We start from the raw sequence: 17,672 nt of genomic DNA, 5'->3' as shown, positions 1-17,672 counted from the left end.
TGCTGTAAATGATACAGAGATTGTATACTAGTTGCTCCCCTGTTTTGTCTCCCAGTACAATTCACAGTAATTGATGTTGTTGTCAGAATGGTAGAAGAGCTTGAATAAAATCGGTTTCCAGAGCCAACTAGTGCTGTGCTGTTGGTTTCCATGGAGATGGGTTGGCTCCCTTAGACTCCAACAATACACATGATGAGGTGCATTTTCCCCCTAATTCACAAGAAAATGAAATGCCTTTCTCAGATTGAAACAGCCCAGGGATAGCAAGGTGCTGTGAATGTTTTCTCATTATTATCATAGATAAGACATGGTAATTGTAACAGTTGGGTATGGCTGAGAGAACTGGAGAATGACTGATACAGTATCTATGACAGGATATATTCACCTGTGCCTGGGCTGTAGACTCAGACTAACATTCCCCCTGAGCAGATCTGAGGCTGGTGGTATGAATGCAGATTGTTTGTAGTGCCATACAACTGTTGGGCAATGCAGCTAGGCTAGTAGCCCATCACACACGCACACACTTTGCATACTCATTATCCCCAAAGGAAATGTCAGTGTAAATTCAATTCAATTAACCTCAACTGTACTTTATGCATGAGCAAATCACCTGTCCAGATAGCAATCTTTTCTTCCCCATTTATTTTTCTTACCAGTTAAATGCAAACACTCCCCTGTGCAAAGTCCTGTAAACCTAATAAGCTTTATTTGGCAACTGTTTGATTAATCAGCATTTAAGAATGTGCTTTTCAGCTAAATAATTATAATGAGAGGTGGGGAAACTGCTGACAAATGACACCAGTTCTAACTTTATTTCCGAATAGGGAGGCATTTATTTCCATTTCGTGTCAAATTGTGAGCTTTCACGATTAGCCTTATCACATAGCCTACCAGTTTACTTGCTTTCTTAGCTAATGCATTTATCAATGCATGTTTTCCAAAGACTGACCTAAATTCTGCACACTGTGCACAGTACAGGGATACCCTAATGGCTATAGATGTTTATAGTAAATCCCTGTGCTTTATTGGTAAGCCCTGATGTTTCAGAAGTGTTAAGCTCCATTTAGTTTACATGGTTATGGTGAGTATTGAACATCTGGTGTTTCAATCCCATTGTAATGAGTTTAAACCTCTATTTTATAATACACTGTTCATTTATTTGGTCCATCCTTCCAGACGTTTTAATATAGAACTCCCCAGTAGAATAAAGTAATACCATAATCCTGTGCTATTTTTGCCGGTGAGACCCTCTACTGTAGATATTGGAGCACAGAACTAATCATCACAAGTGATTTTTATTCATAACGATGATATGAATCAAACTGCAGTGGGGGACAAAAGTCCTATACGGATATCACATCAGTCAATTCATTGTCATGCTGTAGATATACTGTAGAACAAGTAATCCAGTTAATTACCATTACCAAATGTCGGAAGTAGAGCAGAGTAGCAGTACAATCGGAGATAAACTTGTTCAAATCCCCTATAGTCTTGGGGAAAGGCAGCTCTTCTCTTCTGCATCATGTGTAAATGAAGCAGTGTGTGTCAGGATGGTGGCAGCTTGTTAGGGACTGCAGTACTCCCTGCCTGCTCTGTGCTAGCATAGCTCCTTGTTGCTAACTAACGCAGGCCTCTAATCAGGGATTTGAGCTGCTAAGCTCACGTTAGTGTGTTGCCGTCTGACGCCGCGTCAGCCAGGAAGAGACTCCCTCCCAGGCAGGAGAAATGACTACGCACGCTCCTATCAGATGGCCATACGATCAGAGTGAGATGTGTGTGTGATGTGAGATGGATGTTTGGCTGTTTCTTCTCTGTCTCCAGTGCCTCCTGTTGCCGTTTTGGGCTTCCAGGTGAAGGTTAGAAGATTGAGTGAGCACACTGGGGTAAGGAGATCAAGGGAAGAGGGTTGCGGATGGCCTGGGGAGGGCTTACAGTGGAATAGAAGCCAGGATGTGGTCAGGGGTTATGAAGCAAGACTGGGTTTATGGTTAGGGTGTTAAAATAGGGCTGCAAGGCTTGGGTTGTGTTTGCATAAGTTGTACTTTCCCTGAGCTATACTACCAGAGCTTAAGCAGACAGTGGCAGTTTGCCTGGCTCCTACCTGCCTGCCTCCTCCACAGCATGGCACTGTGTGATGTTTTGAATCCCTAGACTTGGAGAGGGTTTTCCAGGAGCGTCCTGTCCCTGCTTGTTGTCCCTGTGTGCACGCTGCACCTCGTCTCGGCTGTAGCTCCCCTGACTTTCCTGGAGCATGACAAGACTGCTTTCTAATCTCTCTGTCTCTGTTCTGCACTGCTACCCGACTCAACTCCCGTTCTAGCACAGGGCAGAGCACAGGGCCAAATAAAGATGGGATTCAACTGCTTTAAGTCAAACTCTAGTGCCCATATTCTTCTAGCTGTTTTCTCTCTTACATCAGACACTACCTCTCTGACAGACACTCTTCCTATCTGACATATGCTCTGCCTATCAGATATCTTCAATTAAAGTCAGATAATGTGCTGTATTGTGGCCGCAGCAAAGGTTTACAAGTAGAGTAGTGGTCAAGGCACTCAATAGTTTGTAGCAGTCATGAAGCATTGTGGTTAATGCTGTATTGTGACACTTCTTCATTGTCTGTAACGCACACCTTTTGAGCCTCCCAGACAAAGGAGTGTATCTTTGATGGAACAGTCGAGATGGCTGCCCATTAATCATCTTGGCAACATGCCAAGGCACTGCAGACCTCTCTGAGGTGAACAGAACACATTGCTACTGAGGAGATACCCTCAGTGAAAACAAAAGACGACGCAGAACTAGTTGTGAGTGTGAACTAGCTGTTCTATGGTATTGATATGAGCAGAATGCCAGAATGTAGTAACAAATGTACATGACCATAGCCTAGCTCCAGCAGAGGAGAGAGGATATCAGACTGGTCAGTGGGGTGTACTGTCAGACACAGCGAGCTAGCTACAGCTAACAACTGGCCAATTAGCTAGCTCCAGCCAGACATTACTCTTGTTGTTCTTGCTCATGGTGTTATGGCCTCGCAGAGAAAAAGCCCTCATTATAGAAACTGGCACTCATCACTGGATGAGGACAGAACTGGACCAGCCCTGAGCCTGCTCTCCTTCCCTTTGCTGCTGTAGCACTATCGCTACCATGATACAGTACCACAGCTTCTGTTCATGATCATCATGGGAAACCTTATGACCTCTACAAAGTGCTAACAGCAACTATGCTGTAATTGAGATGGTCATGCATAAAATATGATCACTTTGTAGAGGTCATAAGGATTCCCATTTTGACACGCACTACTCTCTACTGTAATTGTGGCTGAAATGAAAGAGACGTAAGGAAAGATCCTGTCTACCTTGTGATCCATGAGACAGCCCTGAATAAGACAGCCTGACCATTCCTTTACAGCAACTCTGACAGCGTGTGTGTGTGTGTGTGTGTGTGTGTGTGTGCGTCAAACACCTATTTTTCAGTGGCAATTGACAAGACTATAACTGATTAAATAGACCCCCAAAACACTATAACTAAACTAAAATTATTTTTAATTTCAGTTGACTATAATGAGACAAGACAAAATTATCTCTGTGACTAAACTCTGACTACTAAATGAACTGGACAATAGTTTTTGGAGAGATTGAGAGCTTTTCAGTGATGAGCACCATTAACATTAGTAGCACAGATGCCCAGTTCTGTACAGCAGTGGGAAGGATGCGCCACACCCAGCAAATACAGCCTACAGTTGAAGTCGGAAGTTTACATACACTTAGGTTGGAGTCATTAAAACTCGTTTTTCAGCCACTCCACACATTTCTTGTTAACAATCTATAGTTTTGGCAAGTCGGTTAGGACATCTACTTTGTGCATGACACAAGTAATTTTTCCAACAATTGTTTACAGACAGATTATTTCACTTATAATTCACTGTATCACAATTCCAGTGGGTCAGAAGTTTACATACACTAAGTTGACTGTGCCTTTAAACAGCTTGGAAAATTCCAGAAAATGATGTCATGGCTTTAGAAGATTCTGATAGGCTAATTGACATCATTTGAGTCAATTGGAAGTGTACCTGTGGATGTATTTCAAGGCCTACCTTCAAACTCAGTGCCTCTTTGCTTGACATCATGGGAAAATAAAAAGAAATCAGCCAAGCCCTCAGAAAAAAAAAAGTTGCCCTCCACAAGTCTGGATCATCCTTGGGAGCAATTTACAAATGCTTGAAGGTACCACTTCATCTGTACAAACAATAGTACGCAAGTATAAACACCATGGGACCACGTAGCTGTCATACCACTCAGGAAGGAGGCGCGTTCTGTCTCCTAGAGATGAACGTACTTTGGTGCAAATCAATCCCAGAACAATAGCAAAGGACCTTGTGAAGATGCTGGAGGAAACGGGTACAAAAGTATCTATATCCACAGTAAAACGAGTCCTATATCGACATAACCTGAAAGGCCGCTCAGCAAGGAAGAAGCAACTGCTCCAAAACCGCCATAAAAAAGCCAGACTACGGTTAGCAACTGCACATGGGGACAAAGATCGTACTTTTTGGAGAAATGTCCTCTGGTCTGATGAAACTAAAATAGAACTGTTTGGCCATAATGACCATCGTTATGTTTGGAGGAAAAAGGGGGTAGGCTTGCATGGGGGTGGCAGCATCATGCTGTGGGTGTGCTTTGCTGCAGGAGGGACTGGTGCACTTCACAAAACAGATGGCATCACGAGGAAGGGAAATTATGTGGATATATTGAAGCAACATCTCAAGACATCAGTCAGGAAGTTAAAGCTTGGTCGCAAATGGGTCTTCCAAATGGACAATGACCCCAAGCATACTTCCAAAGTTGTGGTAAAATGGCTTAAGGACAACAAAGTCAAGGTATTGGAGTGGCCATCACAAAGCCCTGACCTCAATCCTATAGAACATTTGTGGGCAGAACTGAAAAAGCGTGTGCGAGCAAGGAGGCCTACAAACCAGACTCAGTAACACCAGCTCTGTCAGGAGGAATGGGCCAAAATTCACCCAACTTATTGTGGGAAGCTTGTGGAAGGCTACCCGAAACGTTTGACCCAAGTTAAACAATTTAAAGGCAATGCTACCAAATACTAATTGAGTGTATGTGAACTTCTGACCCACTTGGAATGTGATGAAAGAAATAAAAGCTGAACTAAATTAATCTCTCTACTATTATTCTGACATTTCACATTCTTAAAATAAAGTGGTGATCCTAACTGACCTAAGACAGGAACTTTTTACCATGATTCAAATGACAGGAATTGTGAAAAACTGAGTTTAAATGTATTTGGCTAAGGTGTATGTAAACTTCCGACTTCAACTGTACATCAGCTGGTGAGCTGCGGGGGAGCAAGCAATGAGTGTGGGCAGACAAGCTCTGCCTGCGACTCCGATAATACACATTGTGCAGGCGGCTCTCTTGCTTCACCTTAGCTAACCAGTCACCACATTTTTTAAAAACATTTTTGTCATTTTAGCAGACGCTCTTATCCAGAGCGACTTACAGTTAGTGAGTGCATACATTATTATTTTAATTTTTTCATACTGGCCCCCCGTGGGAATCAAACCCACAACCCTGGCGTTGCAAACGCCATGCTCTACCAACTGAGCTACATCCCTGCCGGCCATTCCCTCCCCTACCCTGGATGACGCTGGGCCAATTGTGCGCCGCCCCATGGGTCTCCCGGTCGCGGCCGGCTACGACAGAGCCTGGATTCGAACCAGGATCTCTAGTGGCACAGCTAGCACTGCGATGCAGTGCCTTAGACCACTGCGCCACTCGGGAGAAGTGGCCTTCTAGTTAGCTACCCTTTGCCTGGTTAAGAAACACAAGCTGCTTTCCAAAATTAAAAACAATAGCAGCATTGAGTTTAATAGTAAAACAGTCAAACTATGTTTTTCTCTCCCTTGATTAGGATATAGAGAAGCAGGCTCTTTGAAATGTTTTCTCACTCAACCCTCCCACTTTTCCCACTGCATTTCATATACAGGTTCTGTAGGCAAGTCTCCCTCTTTTACTCAGAGAAAACAGCTTGATTCTAGCCCTTAGGGTACCGTTCAAAAGACATGAGCCATAATACCGGCGCTGCATTTCTTTTTTTTTTCTAGCTTGCATTAGCGGGCTGCATCTTACATTCATAAAGAATATCGCAGGCCGTTCTAAAACGAGGCTACTAGGCGGACTGAACCGTTAACCATTTGTTTAGGCTACACCTTGTTCAGTCATGTTACCTGATTAACTAGCTATAGCTAACAACCTGGGGTGCGTTCAGCAGGATGCAACATTTTGGAACATTCAAATAGGCAAGTTTGTTCTACATAGCATATTTCTATCTGACATGTTGAATAAGGAATAACGTTGGCTCTATTCTGTGAATAGTTGGCTCTCTTCATGGATGTTCGAGAATGTTTTTCAACTGAACGTGACCCTGGTAACATTACCAGTAGCCTATATGCAAACATTTGGTAGCACAGAATAAAAGGAAAAGTCTTTCTGACTGGGTAAATAAATAAATAAATATTTTGAGTTAATATGGACCCAGTGACTCAGCCTTGAGCACTTGGACCAGGACTCGAGCACTGGGACTTGGACTTCAGCACAGGGGATTTGGGACTCGATTCGGACATGAGGTTTAGTGACTCAACTACATCACTGGGCGAAACCGTTATTAGCTCTGAGTCAAAGTCATTAGCCCCACTTCTTCTTTTGGACATCAATGTGGCTGCAGCGTCTGTGGAACGTTGATAACAATGGCAATGACGCGACCAAGTGATGGAAGTGCAACCCATACTACTTTGCCAATACTTTGCGGCACCATCTGGTGATTGTGCTCTGCTGTATTAATTGTTAGCGGTGTCAGATCCCTGCCTGTGTTTGAGCTGAGCTCTCAGTGCTCTGCCTCGGGCCCCTCCAGGGCTGACAGGCTTAAGTGGGGGAGCATCGTGTGGAGGAGAGGAGAGGAGGGAGAAGAGTCCCCCACTCCCTAGCCCTGCAGGTGAGATTGGCTGGGGGAGGAGTGGAGGAGGAGGAAAGAGGAGAGTAGAGGGGAGGAGGCCTGCGCTGTTCTATGCTCCTCACCAGCTCAGTAAATGTAAAAGCTGTCAGAGCCGGGGCCCTCTCATCTGGCTGCCGAGCAACAGCCAGGGTTAAAGAAACGCACCTCTAATCTAGTTAATTTCAGCCCCTCCATCCCCAAAACATGTCAGTGAATTCCCCTGCAGATACAATTTGGGGACTTTACAGTGTACAGCCAGTGTGATTTAATGTATTTATCTGGCTCTTGCAGTAATCTGCTGTGGCTTGGCTGAGGATGGCAGATCAGAGTTATCTCGAGGCGGTGCAGTAGCTACTCTCTCTGAGATTTGAGTGAGCGCTGGTTGCCCACAGCAGCAGCAGCAGCAGCAGCAGCAGTGTAGAGATACGGGAGCCTCTCCTCTGACTCCTTCTGATAGCACCTGAACCACTATGAGTTACAGACCTAGCACACACACAACCTCTGCCCTCTCTGCTTCCAGCCAATCACATTCAACACAACAACTATTTTTGGAGTTTCTGTGTGTTTTGGGCTTCTTAGCATTTCCATTGATTTGATTCTATTCACTTCTTTGAATATACACATTGCAGGCTTGCTAATGGAACATTTTGTAGTTGTTGTTTTTCCTCTTCCATTTGATTTCTAGTCTTTAATTTCTCCTTTTGCCTCTCTAAGCTCGGCAGACTTTCAGAAGTCAGCCTTTGTTTTGCCACTGCGCGTTCTGTGGAGGAGATTAAAAATCATTGAAATCTGCAGTAATTAAGGCCTAATCTCTGTGTTATATTTACTTACAGATTTTGAATTCAGAAATGACTGCTCATATACACATCCTGCTTCACTCAAAGCGGCCTAAGCTGCTCAGTTAATATCTTTATTTAAGACCTCGCCTTCAATTTGGTTCAATTCGGTTCAGCTTTGGCTGCGGCAAACCAATTTTCTGCTTCAGGCCCCTTTTAATAAACCTCCTGCACTATCTGGAGCTTCCTTTCCTGATGAAGGCAGTTTATTTTAAATTAAAGGAGAGTTCCTTATCTTACCAGCGCAAAGAAGAGCATTGCTTTAGTCTTTTTCTCTGCCCCTGTTGTTATTAAACCAAGGAAGGAAGAGCTTCAGCATTGGGTAAAACAGGAGAATCTGATACATGGAGTCATCTTTCCTTGAACACGCCTTGATGGGTTGATGATGGAGGTTTATTTCCCATCCTTCTCATTTTTCTTCTCTCTTAACCATTCAGATAAGACAAGCAACTCACAAGGAAATGCTAGCGATAGCATATCGCACTGCTGCTTGGTAATATGCTGCGTGATGTGATGGGAGCCTTGGATGTGTTTTAATTGAAATGCCGGGGTTGACTTGCACGCTGAATCAAAGCTGAGCCCAGGCTTTAATTCAGGTTTCAATTAAGCACAGTGTCAAACGGTCCTCTGAGAGTAGCTTTTGGAGTGTATGGGCAGCAGTGGCAGAGAGAGAAGGAGAGGATGGGGGGTTTAATGCACATGACTTTGCATAATCAATCAAATTTCATTAAGCATGGCAACCTGGCAATGAATCTGCCAGAAAGTTCCATCACCGAGAAATAGGAATGCAGAGACCAATTATGTTACATATCACATATCATATTACAACAAGCTAATCCAATATCTGAATTCAGCCTGATTTGATCAGCTCAACTTGATTCGTTCAATTAGGAATGATTTATTTATTTTTGCACAATTTGTAAACCGTAGCCGTACGCTAGTTGTGGTAGATAGATTGAGGTGGTACTGTACTAAGCAGCCCCCCATATTAAAGTCAACATCTTTCGGAAGACACAACCACAAACCATTGGCTCTGTGTCTACAGGAATCTTGGGGCTCAGTGACATCACTGCTGAAAGGTTGCCAGGGTGACCCTGCCTCCTCATCCTCCTCTGGTCACAGTATCAGGTTATTTATCATCGTTGTATTAGTCAATACCACACTTGTCACCGGCTCTATTTGGGAATATCTTCTCTGCCGGTAATTCAGTTTAACCTGTCTCTCCCCATCTATTCATTCCACTAAAGTGTCCGCAGGATGGGGAGGTAGACATTTGTACACGCTGGGGGAAGTTGGTGTGTGTTTGTGTGTATTGGTATGTAATGTGGAATATGAGTGTGTGTTTATGTGAAACGGGAGGTTTCTTTTCAGGTGCAATGTGGAAACAGTTTTAATGTAGATTAATGAAGAATAGCACAAAGGTTCAGATTCCGATTGTCATGGGTTGCCATTTAGCTTCCTTTAATTTACAACATTTTATTCCCTTAAAGTGTCCTTCACATCAATCCAGTGGCGATTTTAGCATGTAAATCTTGTTGGGGCAAACTCAACCAATTTTTTTAGATGCATGCCAGCGAAGCCACTACATAACGCTAAACAATACATTGAATGCACTATAACGTTGAAAAACTGTTAGGGCCTACATAAAGCTGTCCCAACAACAGAGCTTTCTTTTCAGCACCATGGAGTGAATCCCTACCACCGCTACACCTGGCTATCAGCGGAGCCTCGTCTGGCAGCGAAACAGTTAATTCAGCCACTGATATGGCTGACTTGCTTAAAGATCCACACTGCAGAAATCTCTCTGCCGTTTCCTGGTTGCTAAAACTCAAATAGATCGGGAGGTGACCAAGATCCCGATGGTCACTCTGACAGAGCTCTAGAGTTCCTCTGTGGAGATGGGAGAACCTTCCAGAAGGACATCCATCTCTGCAGCACTCCACCAATCAGGACTTTATGGTAGAGTGGCCAGACAGAAGCCACTCCTCAGTAAAAGGCATCTAAAGACTCTCAGACCATGAGAAACAAGATTCTCTGGTCTGATGAAACCAAGATTGAACTCTTTGGCCTGAATGCCAAGCGTCACGTCTGGAGGAAACCTGGCACCATCCCTACGGTGAAGCATGGTGGTGGCAGCATCATGCTGTGGGGAAATTTTTCAGCAGCAGGGACTGAGAGTAGTCAGGATCGAGGCAAAGATGAACGGCGCAAAGTACAGAAAGATCCTTGAAAACCTGCTCCAGAGCACACAGGACCACAGACTGGGGCGAAGTTTCACGTTCCAACAGGACAACGACCCTAAGCACACAGCCAAGACAACGCAGGAGTGGCTTCGGGAAAAGTCTCTGAATGGCCTTGAGTGGCCCAGCCAGAGCCCGGACTTGAACCTGATCGAACATCTCTGGAGAGACCTGAAAATAGCTGTGCAGCAACGCTCCCCATCCAACCGGACAGAGCTTGAGAGGATCTGCAGAGAAGAATGGGAGAAACTCCCCAAATACAGGTGTGCCAAGCTTGTAGCGTCATACCCAAGAAGACTCAAGGCTGTAATCGCTGCCGAAGGTGCTTCAACAAAGTACTGAGTAAAGGATCTGAATACTTATGTAAATGTGAGATTTCAGTTTTTGTATTTTTATATATTTGCAAACATTTCTAAACCTGATTTTGCTTTGTCATTATGGGGTATTGTGTGTAGATTGAGGGAAAAACCAATTCAATCAATTTTAGAATAAGGCTGTAACGTAACAAAATGTGGAAAAAGTCTAGGGGTCGGAATACTTTCCGAATGCACTGTATATTTTTGGACTCACCGTTCACTTGAAGAGGAAGGTGGCACAGCGGTCCTTCTTGTGGGAAAACTTCTCAATTACTTTGTCATCAAAGTCTGGCATTCTCTGGATGAGGTCATGCTGGATTGACAGCGTGGCCAATGCATTCAAAAAATGTTGGCCCATGGTGTTGCGTGTGAAGGTTTTTTATCCTTTTTAAGGGTAGAAAAGTTTCTCTCTGACTGGACGGATGTCATTGGAGTGGTGATGATGATTTTGAGAAGAGAGACGAGGCCTTCAGCAGGTTGTTCTTGTAGAGTGCTTTCAATAAAGAAAGTGCCGTCTTTCCATTGTTCAGCTCAGGATGCCGGTAGAGAATGGACAGCTTCGTTTTCAACTTCTCCTTGTTGCCCACGGGCCATAGCTTGATACCACACTGGAGTTCTGCGGTCGGAAAGGAATGTACATACTGGGGGAAAAACTAGCTGTCCACCAACTTTGCCGCAATTAAGTTGTCACTGTCCGAAAACCTTTCTTGCACATGAGCAGCGATTGTGTCGCATGCCTCCATCACAGTTGCAGTGTTATGGTTTCTCTGCCTTGGTTCAGTGGCATCAATATGTCCTGTGGCCAGTGCATCAGTTTGCTCTCAACTGTTTTGAATGTTCACCTTGAAGTTGTCGATTGCTTTGGCAATTCCTGCTACTTTAATGGTTCGTTTCTGCATTATGTTGTACAAAACATCCACCTCTAGCATGACCAAAGAAAATAACTTGAGGAGTTGCAGAAATATGGGATCCTTGAGTTTCATGCCAGGCCATATGCCTCGCTGATGGTGATCTCATCCGATCCAGGCTGCGTGCGGATGTCCTCCATGCACTGGGGTCAGTGCCTCACGATTCTCCCACACAGCATTGACGGTTCTGCTTTTGAAGTTCCATTGTGTACCCGTAACCTGAGGACCCGTCTGTTCGTTGACTCCGCGTGAGTCTTTTGGGTGAGCCCCAGAAAAAGGTGGAAAAGGAGGATAGGTCTGCAAAAAACACTTTCAGCACGCTCACTCTCCCTGCAGAGTTGCTGAAGTGTTAGATTCAGTTGGTGTGCGTAACAGTGCACAAACTGCGCGTTTAGGTAAGTCTCCTTCTGTAGCGTTTGGACATCACGTACATTACCACTCATCACCACTGCCCCATTGTAGGTTAGTGTGACCAGCTTCTAATTCTTTTTCAGTGGCTCTAGGACTTGTTTTGTCCTTCACCTCTACAAATTCCAAAAACCTCTCACACACACTGTTGTCTGGTAACATGTAGCGCCGCACTATTAACATCTGTGATTTACAGGAGACTTCAGTGGTCTCGTCTGCCTGTACAGATGCAAAAGGAGTCTCAGGCACTCCTTGGCTATAGCTTCTCTGTACACTTCATATGTACAATCCAAAAGTTTGTTTTGGATCATGCTTGATGTACCCTTAAAGAGTGGTTGGTCGTCATAATGCCTTTGTAGCCTGTAACCTCCTTCACGCTTGGTCTCAAAAATACACCTGAAAATGCCTGGGTTCAAGGAGTTGGACGATTATTCATGTCCCACAGTGCTGTCTCACAATTGCCACACAATTTAATGAATGCTATAGTTCTGGCAAGCACATACCTATTCTCCTCTGTTGGTTAGTTATGAAGGTCATGGCTCGTCTGTATGTGGTGTCTAGCTGAGCCACAATGTTTGATTTCCCCAGTAATCCCAGTTTAACAGCGTTGTCTACATGTGATGCACAATTCTCATGTTTTGAGACCCTTTCAGACAGATGTTATAAATCCTTAAACCCAGACTTGGACCACACATCCTCTCCACCGAATAGCAGGCATGGGAAGCAAAATAGTGATTGCTTTGCAACGTTCGCAGTTAGTCACTGCTTCCTTCCAAACCACTCATTGTTGAATTTTCGATTTCCGACGTGTTGTGTTATGTTTATGTCCAATGGCAGATGAGCACCGAGACGTTTTATCTCTAATTTATCTTCATATGACAAGGATTGAAAAGGATTTGCCAGTAGATTGTCGACGTGGTTCATGATGATGACTGCTTATTTACATTTAAGTAATTTAGCAGATGCTCTTATCCAGAGCGACTTAGAGGAGCAATTAGGGTTAAGTGCCTTGCTCAAGGGTACATCGACAGATGTTTTGCCTAGTCAACTCAGGGATTTAAACAAACAACCTTTTGGTTACTGGCCCAACGCTCTTAACCGCTAGGCTACCTGCTGCCCACTTACTAGGTACGATTTTGAAAGTATGATGTTGACATGATCAGTCCATTAAAAGCCATGGGAGATATAACGTGATTTGATGTAATTTTATCTGTGGCCAATGACCTTGAGCCTTCTTGAATGGGCACTTCTACAGTAAATCAATGGCAGCACCCAAGGGGGCTTGAACTGCCTAGCTCTCCCATAGATTCTGTGGTGACATAGTTTTCCAATGAGTGACAGAACCCTGAGCCAATCACCGCACAACCAGAGAAGATTAACAATGCCTAAGCTCTGTGCTTTCACTGGCTGGCCCTCCACCACAGAAAGCACTGAGCTAGGCTGAAACCACTGCATTTTGGAGTTGCCTTAATCAAAGAAAGAGACCAAGTTTGTATGCTTCTTTATTAACTCAAGGACATTTTGACATTTTACATTATTTACATTGTTTGCTAAACTGATATGTGACACGAATTAATGCCAGAATTACATGCAAAACAGGCATTTTTTAAAATAATAATTATTATTTTTATTTTTATTTGTTTTAAACAGGTGAGGCTCAAAGCATGTGGGGCTCAAAACCGGAATGACGGGTCGCCACTGCATCAATCACCTGAAATGATTTTCACAACAATACAATGTCACTGATCATACGCTGTAGTAATGTTAGACATGTTGCTTGCTGTGTTCTAATAAAAATCATTAAGCTGTGTCTCTTTGATGACCTCTGGGCTAACCCCTGAGCTGTGTCTGTCTGTGTGTGTCCACAGAGCGAGGAACACAGAACCTGTGTGCATCAACCTGCAGTCCCAGATCCTTAACTGCTACAAGGAGAACCGGGAGCAGACACTGCAATGCTCAGACCTGGCCAAAACGTACATGCAGTGCATCGACGCAGCCAAGAAGGTCAGTGTTCACTATAGGCTCTCACCCAGTAGATGCCTGGAGGATTTCGTGGCCTCTTTCTACACAAATAGCAAAATATGTTATAGACAATTCACCTGTTCATCTTTTTTTGTTTAACCAACAGGAGATTTTTTCCAACCACATCCAGTAAATTTTAAACTTTATTCATTACTTCATTATATTTTATGATGTGTAGCCTAACAACATGTGCGCCAATGATGTACAAAATCTTCATTTAGAGCATCATTATAGGGTAGCGATAGGGGAATGCTTATAAGCATTAGAATAAGCTGTCTCAATATTTGCAGCCATAGGTGATCATATCTCTAGAATCTGATCTTTCGTCAGTATTGTGGAATAATTATAATGTTATGGTAAGATTTTAATGGAAAATGCTGATCCGAGAGCAGCGCTGCTTTTCTTTCAGTTCTGTCAGTATCGACACATGCCTAAACAACGCTCTTAGTGAGCGTTCTCTCTGCGTGGTGTTTTGGGAACTGCATGTTACATCTTCGGTCGTTGTAGGAACGATGTATTGTTAAAACACCCGTAAGCCTAAGTTCCATCGCTATCGGGAAACTGGGCCCTGGTCTACAGGAGGTTATACAGTAGTCAAGGTAAAGAGGTTTCTAGCATCTCTGCCCCGAGTCAAATCTGGCTCCTTAGAGTGTTTAAGCCTCATCTTCACAAGAGTGCTACCCCTAGAATATAGAGAAAATTCCTTGAAATTTGTGTACTAGCAGCATGATATTCTACTGTAAGAGTTGAAAGTGCACTTGATCATGGATACATGCCATGTACTGCTCTGCTCTGCTCTGGTCTGGTCTGGCTCTACACGTAGGAAAGCTCAAGGGCGCTCCAGCTCCTTGCCTGGCATGCACTCATAAAGCATGTGCTATTCAGCTCTGTGAACCTCCTCTCCTCCCAGCCCTGTGTGTGTGTGTGTGTGTGCGTGCAATTCCATCGCACCAATCTGAGCCAACAAGGAACTTTTCTCCACATTAGCCCAACTAGATAAAGAGGATTGAAGTCAGGATACCTTTGAAGAGACTCTGTGAATCCCAAACCAGCCCCTCGTCCCTACCAACTCGCTCGGAGGGCCCTCCGTTGTCACGTGTTGCTGACAAAACTCAGAGGGGGAATTCAAGAGTGACGAGGAGATCAAATTAACCTTTCAACTTCGGGACACACTCGTGACTTTATTGATGCAATTCATATTCCACATTTAAATAATAAAACAAGCATGAAATTCTAATGAAAAAATATCCCCTATCGTTTTACAATATATAAACCTCAGCATCATCAATCAATCAATCAATCAGCAGATGTCACAAAGTGCTTATACAGAAACCCAGCCTAAAACCCCAAAGAGAAAGCAATGCAGATGTAGAAGCACAGTGGTTAGGAAAAACTCCCTAGAAAGGCAGGAACCTAAGAAGAAACCTGGAGAGGAACCAGTAACAGTTCAACATTTAATTTGGGAGGTATTTCATATGTGCCAAGCCTTGAAATCAGACACAAACAAATACAAACCTAGAGAGGAACCAGTAACAGTTCAACATTTAATTTGGGAGGTATTTCATATGTGCCAAGCCTTGAAATCAGACACAAACAAATACAGGTGGCTTATAATTATGCATGCCTCCATTATTTTGTGTGAAATTGCGCAAACAAAAGATTAAGGTGGCTATGGGATACCACTTTGCTCTGAAGCCGGCAGAGTAGCTGGCTCGGTCGAAGTGGCAATCGGAGGGTCTAATAAGCCCCTACACCCTCCATAATTTTAGCTCCCTCAGCTTTGGGACACTTGTGCATATGGCGGAGGCGCGCGTGAACGCAAAAATGGAGGGGCGAGAGGAAGGGGGTGATTTGGGATTCAGCCTCTTTTTTTTTTAAAGAGCACTGCAGATCATACATGTCTGGGGATGTTTGTGGAGCATTGATACTATGCCAGGCTCCAACGGTGCAATTGATATTTCAAGACTTGTCTTTTCAGTAGCCTCTTAGACAGGGGGAATCAAACTCATTTTGCCCCGGGGGCCAGATTCGGTCTTCAACGAGGTCCGGAGGGCCACACTGAAAATTGGTTATATTTCCTCATCGTCAAAATGTCTAAAAAATAGTATTCTAGCCATATTTTTTGGAATTGTCTTTGCTTCCTGACTGTCTAGCTTTCATTTTGGTGATTATTAGCGAGCTGGACACAGTCATAAAACTGTATAATGTAGGTCCATTATAATTTCTACACAGTTTTGATTAGGTTTTAGTCATTTTAATGTAATATTGAATTTGCTTTTTCGTATATCTGAAAGGCGTAGGGGTAGAAAACATGGGGAAAATAAAAGCCACCTAAAGACCTAGTCATGATTCCTGCATTTTTACAGACCCTGTAACCAAAATACAGGTATCGGGTCTGTGTGAATGGTTCTCTGCTTTTTTGCAGGTAAATTAATTAACACTTCCATTGTTTAACACCTCCCTAATTTGAAATGCAAACAGCCCTCATGGTTTAACAACACCCCCCACCCCTACCAATTTGCCAGTTACCGGGGGTCATATGAACATATTTTTTGCAAGTCTGAAATGGGTGTAGTCCAGACCCACTGCAGACCTTACACACTGCCTTATTAACGCTCAGCAAAGAAAAGGCATTTTCATGTGTGTGTGTGTATGTATGTGTGGGGGTATCGGTGTGTGTGTCAGTGTACGAATATACACGTGTGTATCAGTATGTGTGTGTTGTGTATCTCCCCCTCTGTTTGGTGAAGAAGATGGCCTTGGGTTGAGGTGATGGTTAGAGGGGAGAAACAGAGGCATGCCTTATTAGAGAGGGGATGTCTGAGGCCAGAGCCGAGCCAGTGAGGTGGGGTCTGGGGAGGGGAGCGCGTGGGGCTAGGAGGGCTCCCAGGAGCGGCAACGATTGCCCCTGTCTCGGATAATGAGTTGAGATTGCCTGATCTGTCTCCACGCTCTGCTGGATTCTCAAGTCATTTACAGAGAGAGAGATGCCCTGACTTTGATGGTGATAGATGTTTTGAGCTTCCCTGCATTTAGCACAAAAGAAAAAGGTTGGAAGGAGAAAGAGAGAGTGATAAAGAGACAGAGAGAGATGAGAATGCGCTGGTTAGGGTAGCGTGTCTGATGCCGGATTGATGTTGCAGTACGACCAGAGTCGGTTTTAGACCTCAGAAACTTTTAATGCTGTTTTCTCCCTCTGCGCTCCCTTCCCTGTAGCCCTGACTTGGCATAGACCATCAACGGAGGCTTTTGTGTTAAAGTCGGCATTATTCCCAAAGCCCCACTGTCAGACTGGGGAAGGAGTGAGTGAACCTTCAACTCTCCCTCTGGCCTCCACCTGTCCTGCAGCAGTTTACACCTCCAGCCTCCTGTAGCTCTCCTCTCCTCTCCTGTGGGGTGTCATCAGGGAAGTTGAGCTCACTTCAAAGTTCTGCAAGATTGCAGGGCTGACTGAGAAATGTAGAACTGAACTGTCTCTGAGAATGATGTGTTGAACTGCTTCATGCAGACTTGCCCTTTAGGGTAAATGCTCCAGTGTCTATTGCCCACCCCGAATATATTAGGTATACAGTGGGGGAAAAAAGTATTTAGTCAGCCACCAATTGTGCAAGTTCTCCCACTTAAAAAGATGAGAGAGGCCTGTAATTTTCATCATAGGTACACGTCAACTATGACAGACAAATTGAGAAAAAAAAATCCAGAAAATCACATTGTAGGATTTTGTATGAATTTATTTGCAAATTATGGTGGATAAGTTATGGTCACCTACAAACAAGCAAGATTTCTGGCTCTCACAGACCTGTAACTTATTCTTTAAGAGGCTCCTCTGTCCTCCACTCGTTACCTGTATTAATGGCACCTGTTTGAACTTGTTATCAGTATAAAAGACACCTGTCC

The 17,672-nt window shown here is 43.9% G+C and overlaps 1 protein-coding gene across 1 annotated transcript in view; it reads left to right on the top strand.

Annotated features, from left to right (window-relative positions):
* Positions 1–17,672, top strand: part of LOC311148057 (MICOS complex subunit mic25a-like) — a 62,845-nt gene that overhangs the window by 32,794 nt on the left and 12,379 nt on the right. The window contains exon 7 of the mRNA XM_084184952.1: positions 13,622–13,757. Coding sequence (XP_084041078.1) covers positions 13,622–13,757 — 136 coding nt within the window. The remainder of the gene's footprint in view (positions 1–13,621; positions 13,758–17,672) is intronic.

The sequence above is a fragment of the Coregonus lavaretus genome (genome assembly GCF_964263955.1).
Source record: "Coregonus lavaretus genome assembly, chromosome: 20".
Lineage (NCBI taxonomy): Eukaryota > Metazoa > Chordata > Actinopteri > Salmoniformes > Salmonidae > Coregonus > Coregonus lavaretus.
Note: the sequence above shows the minus strand (reverse complement) of the source record. Positions and strands in the feature narration are given on the sequence as shown.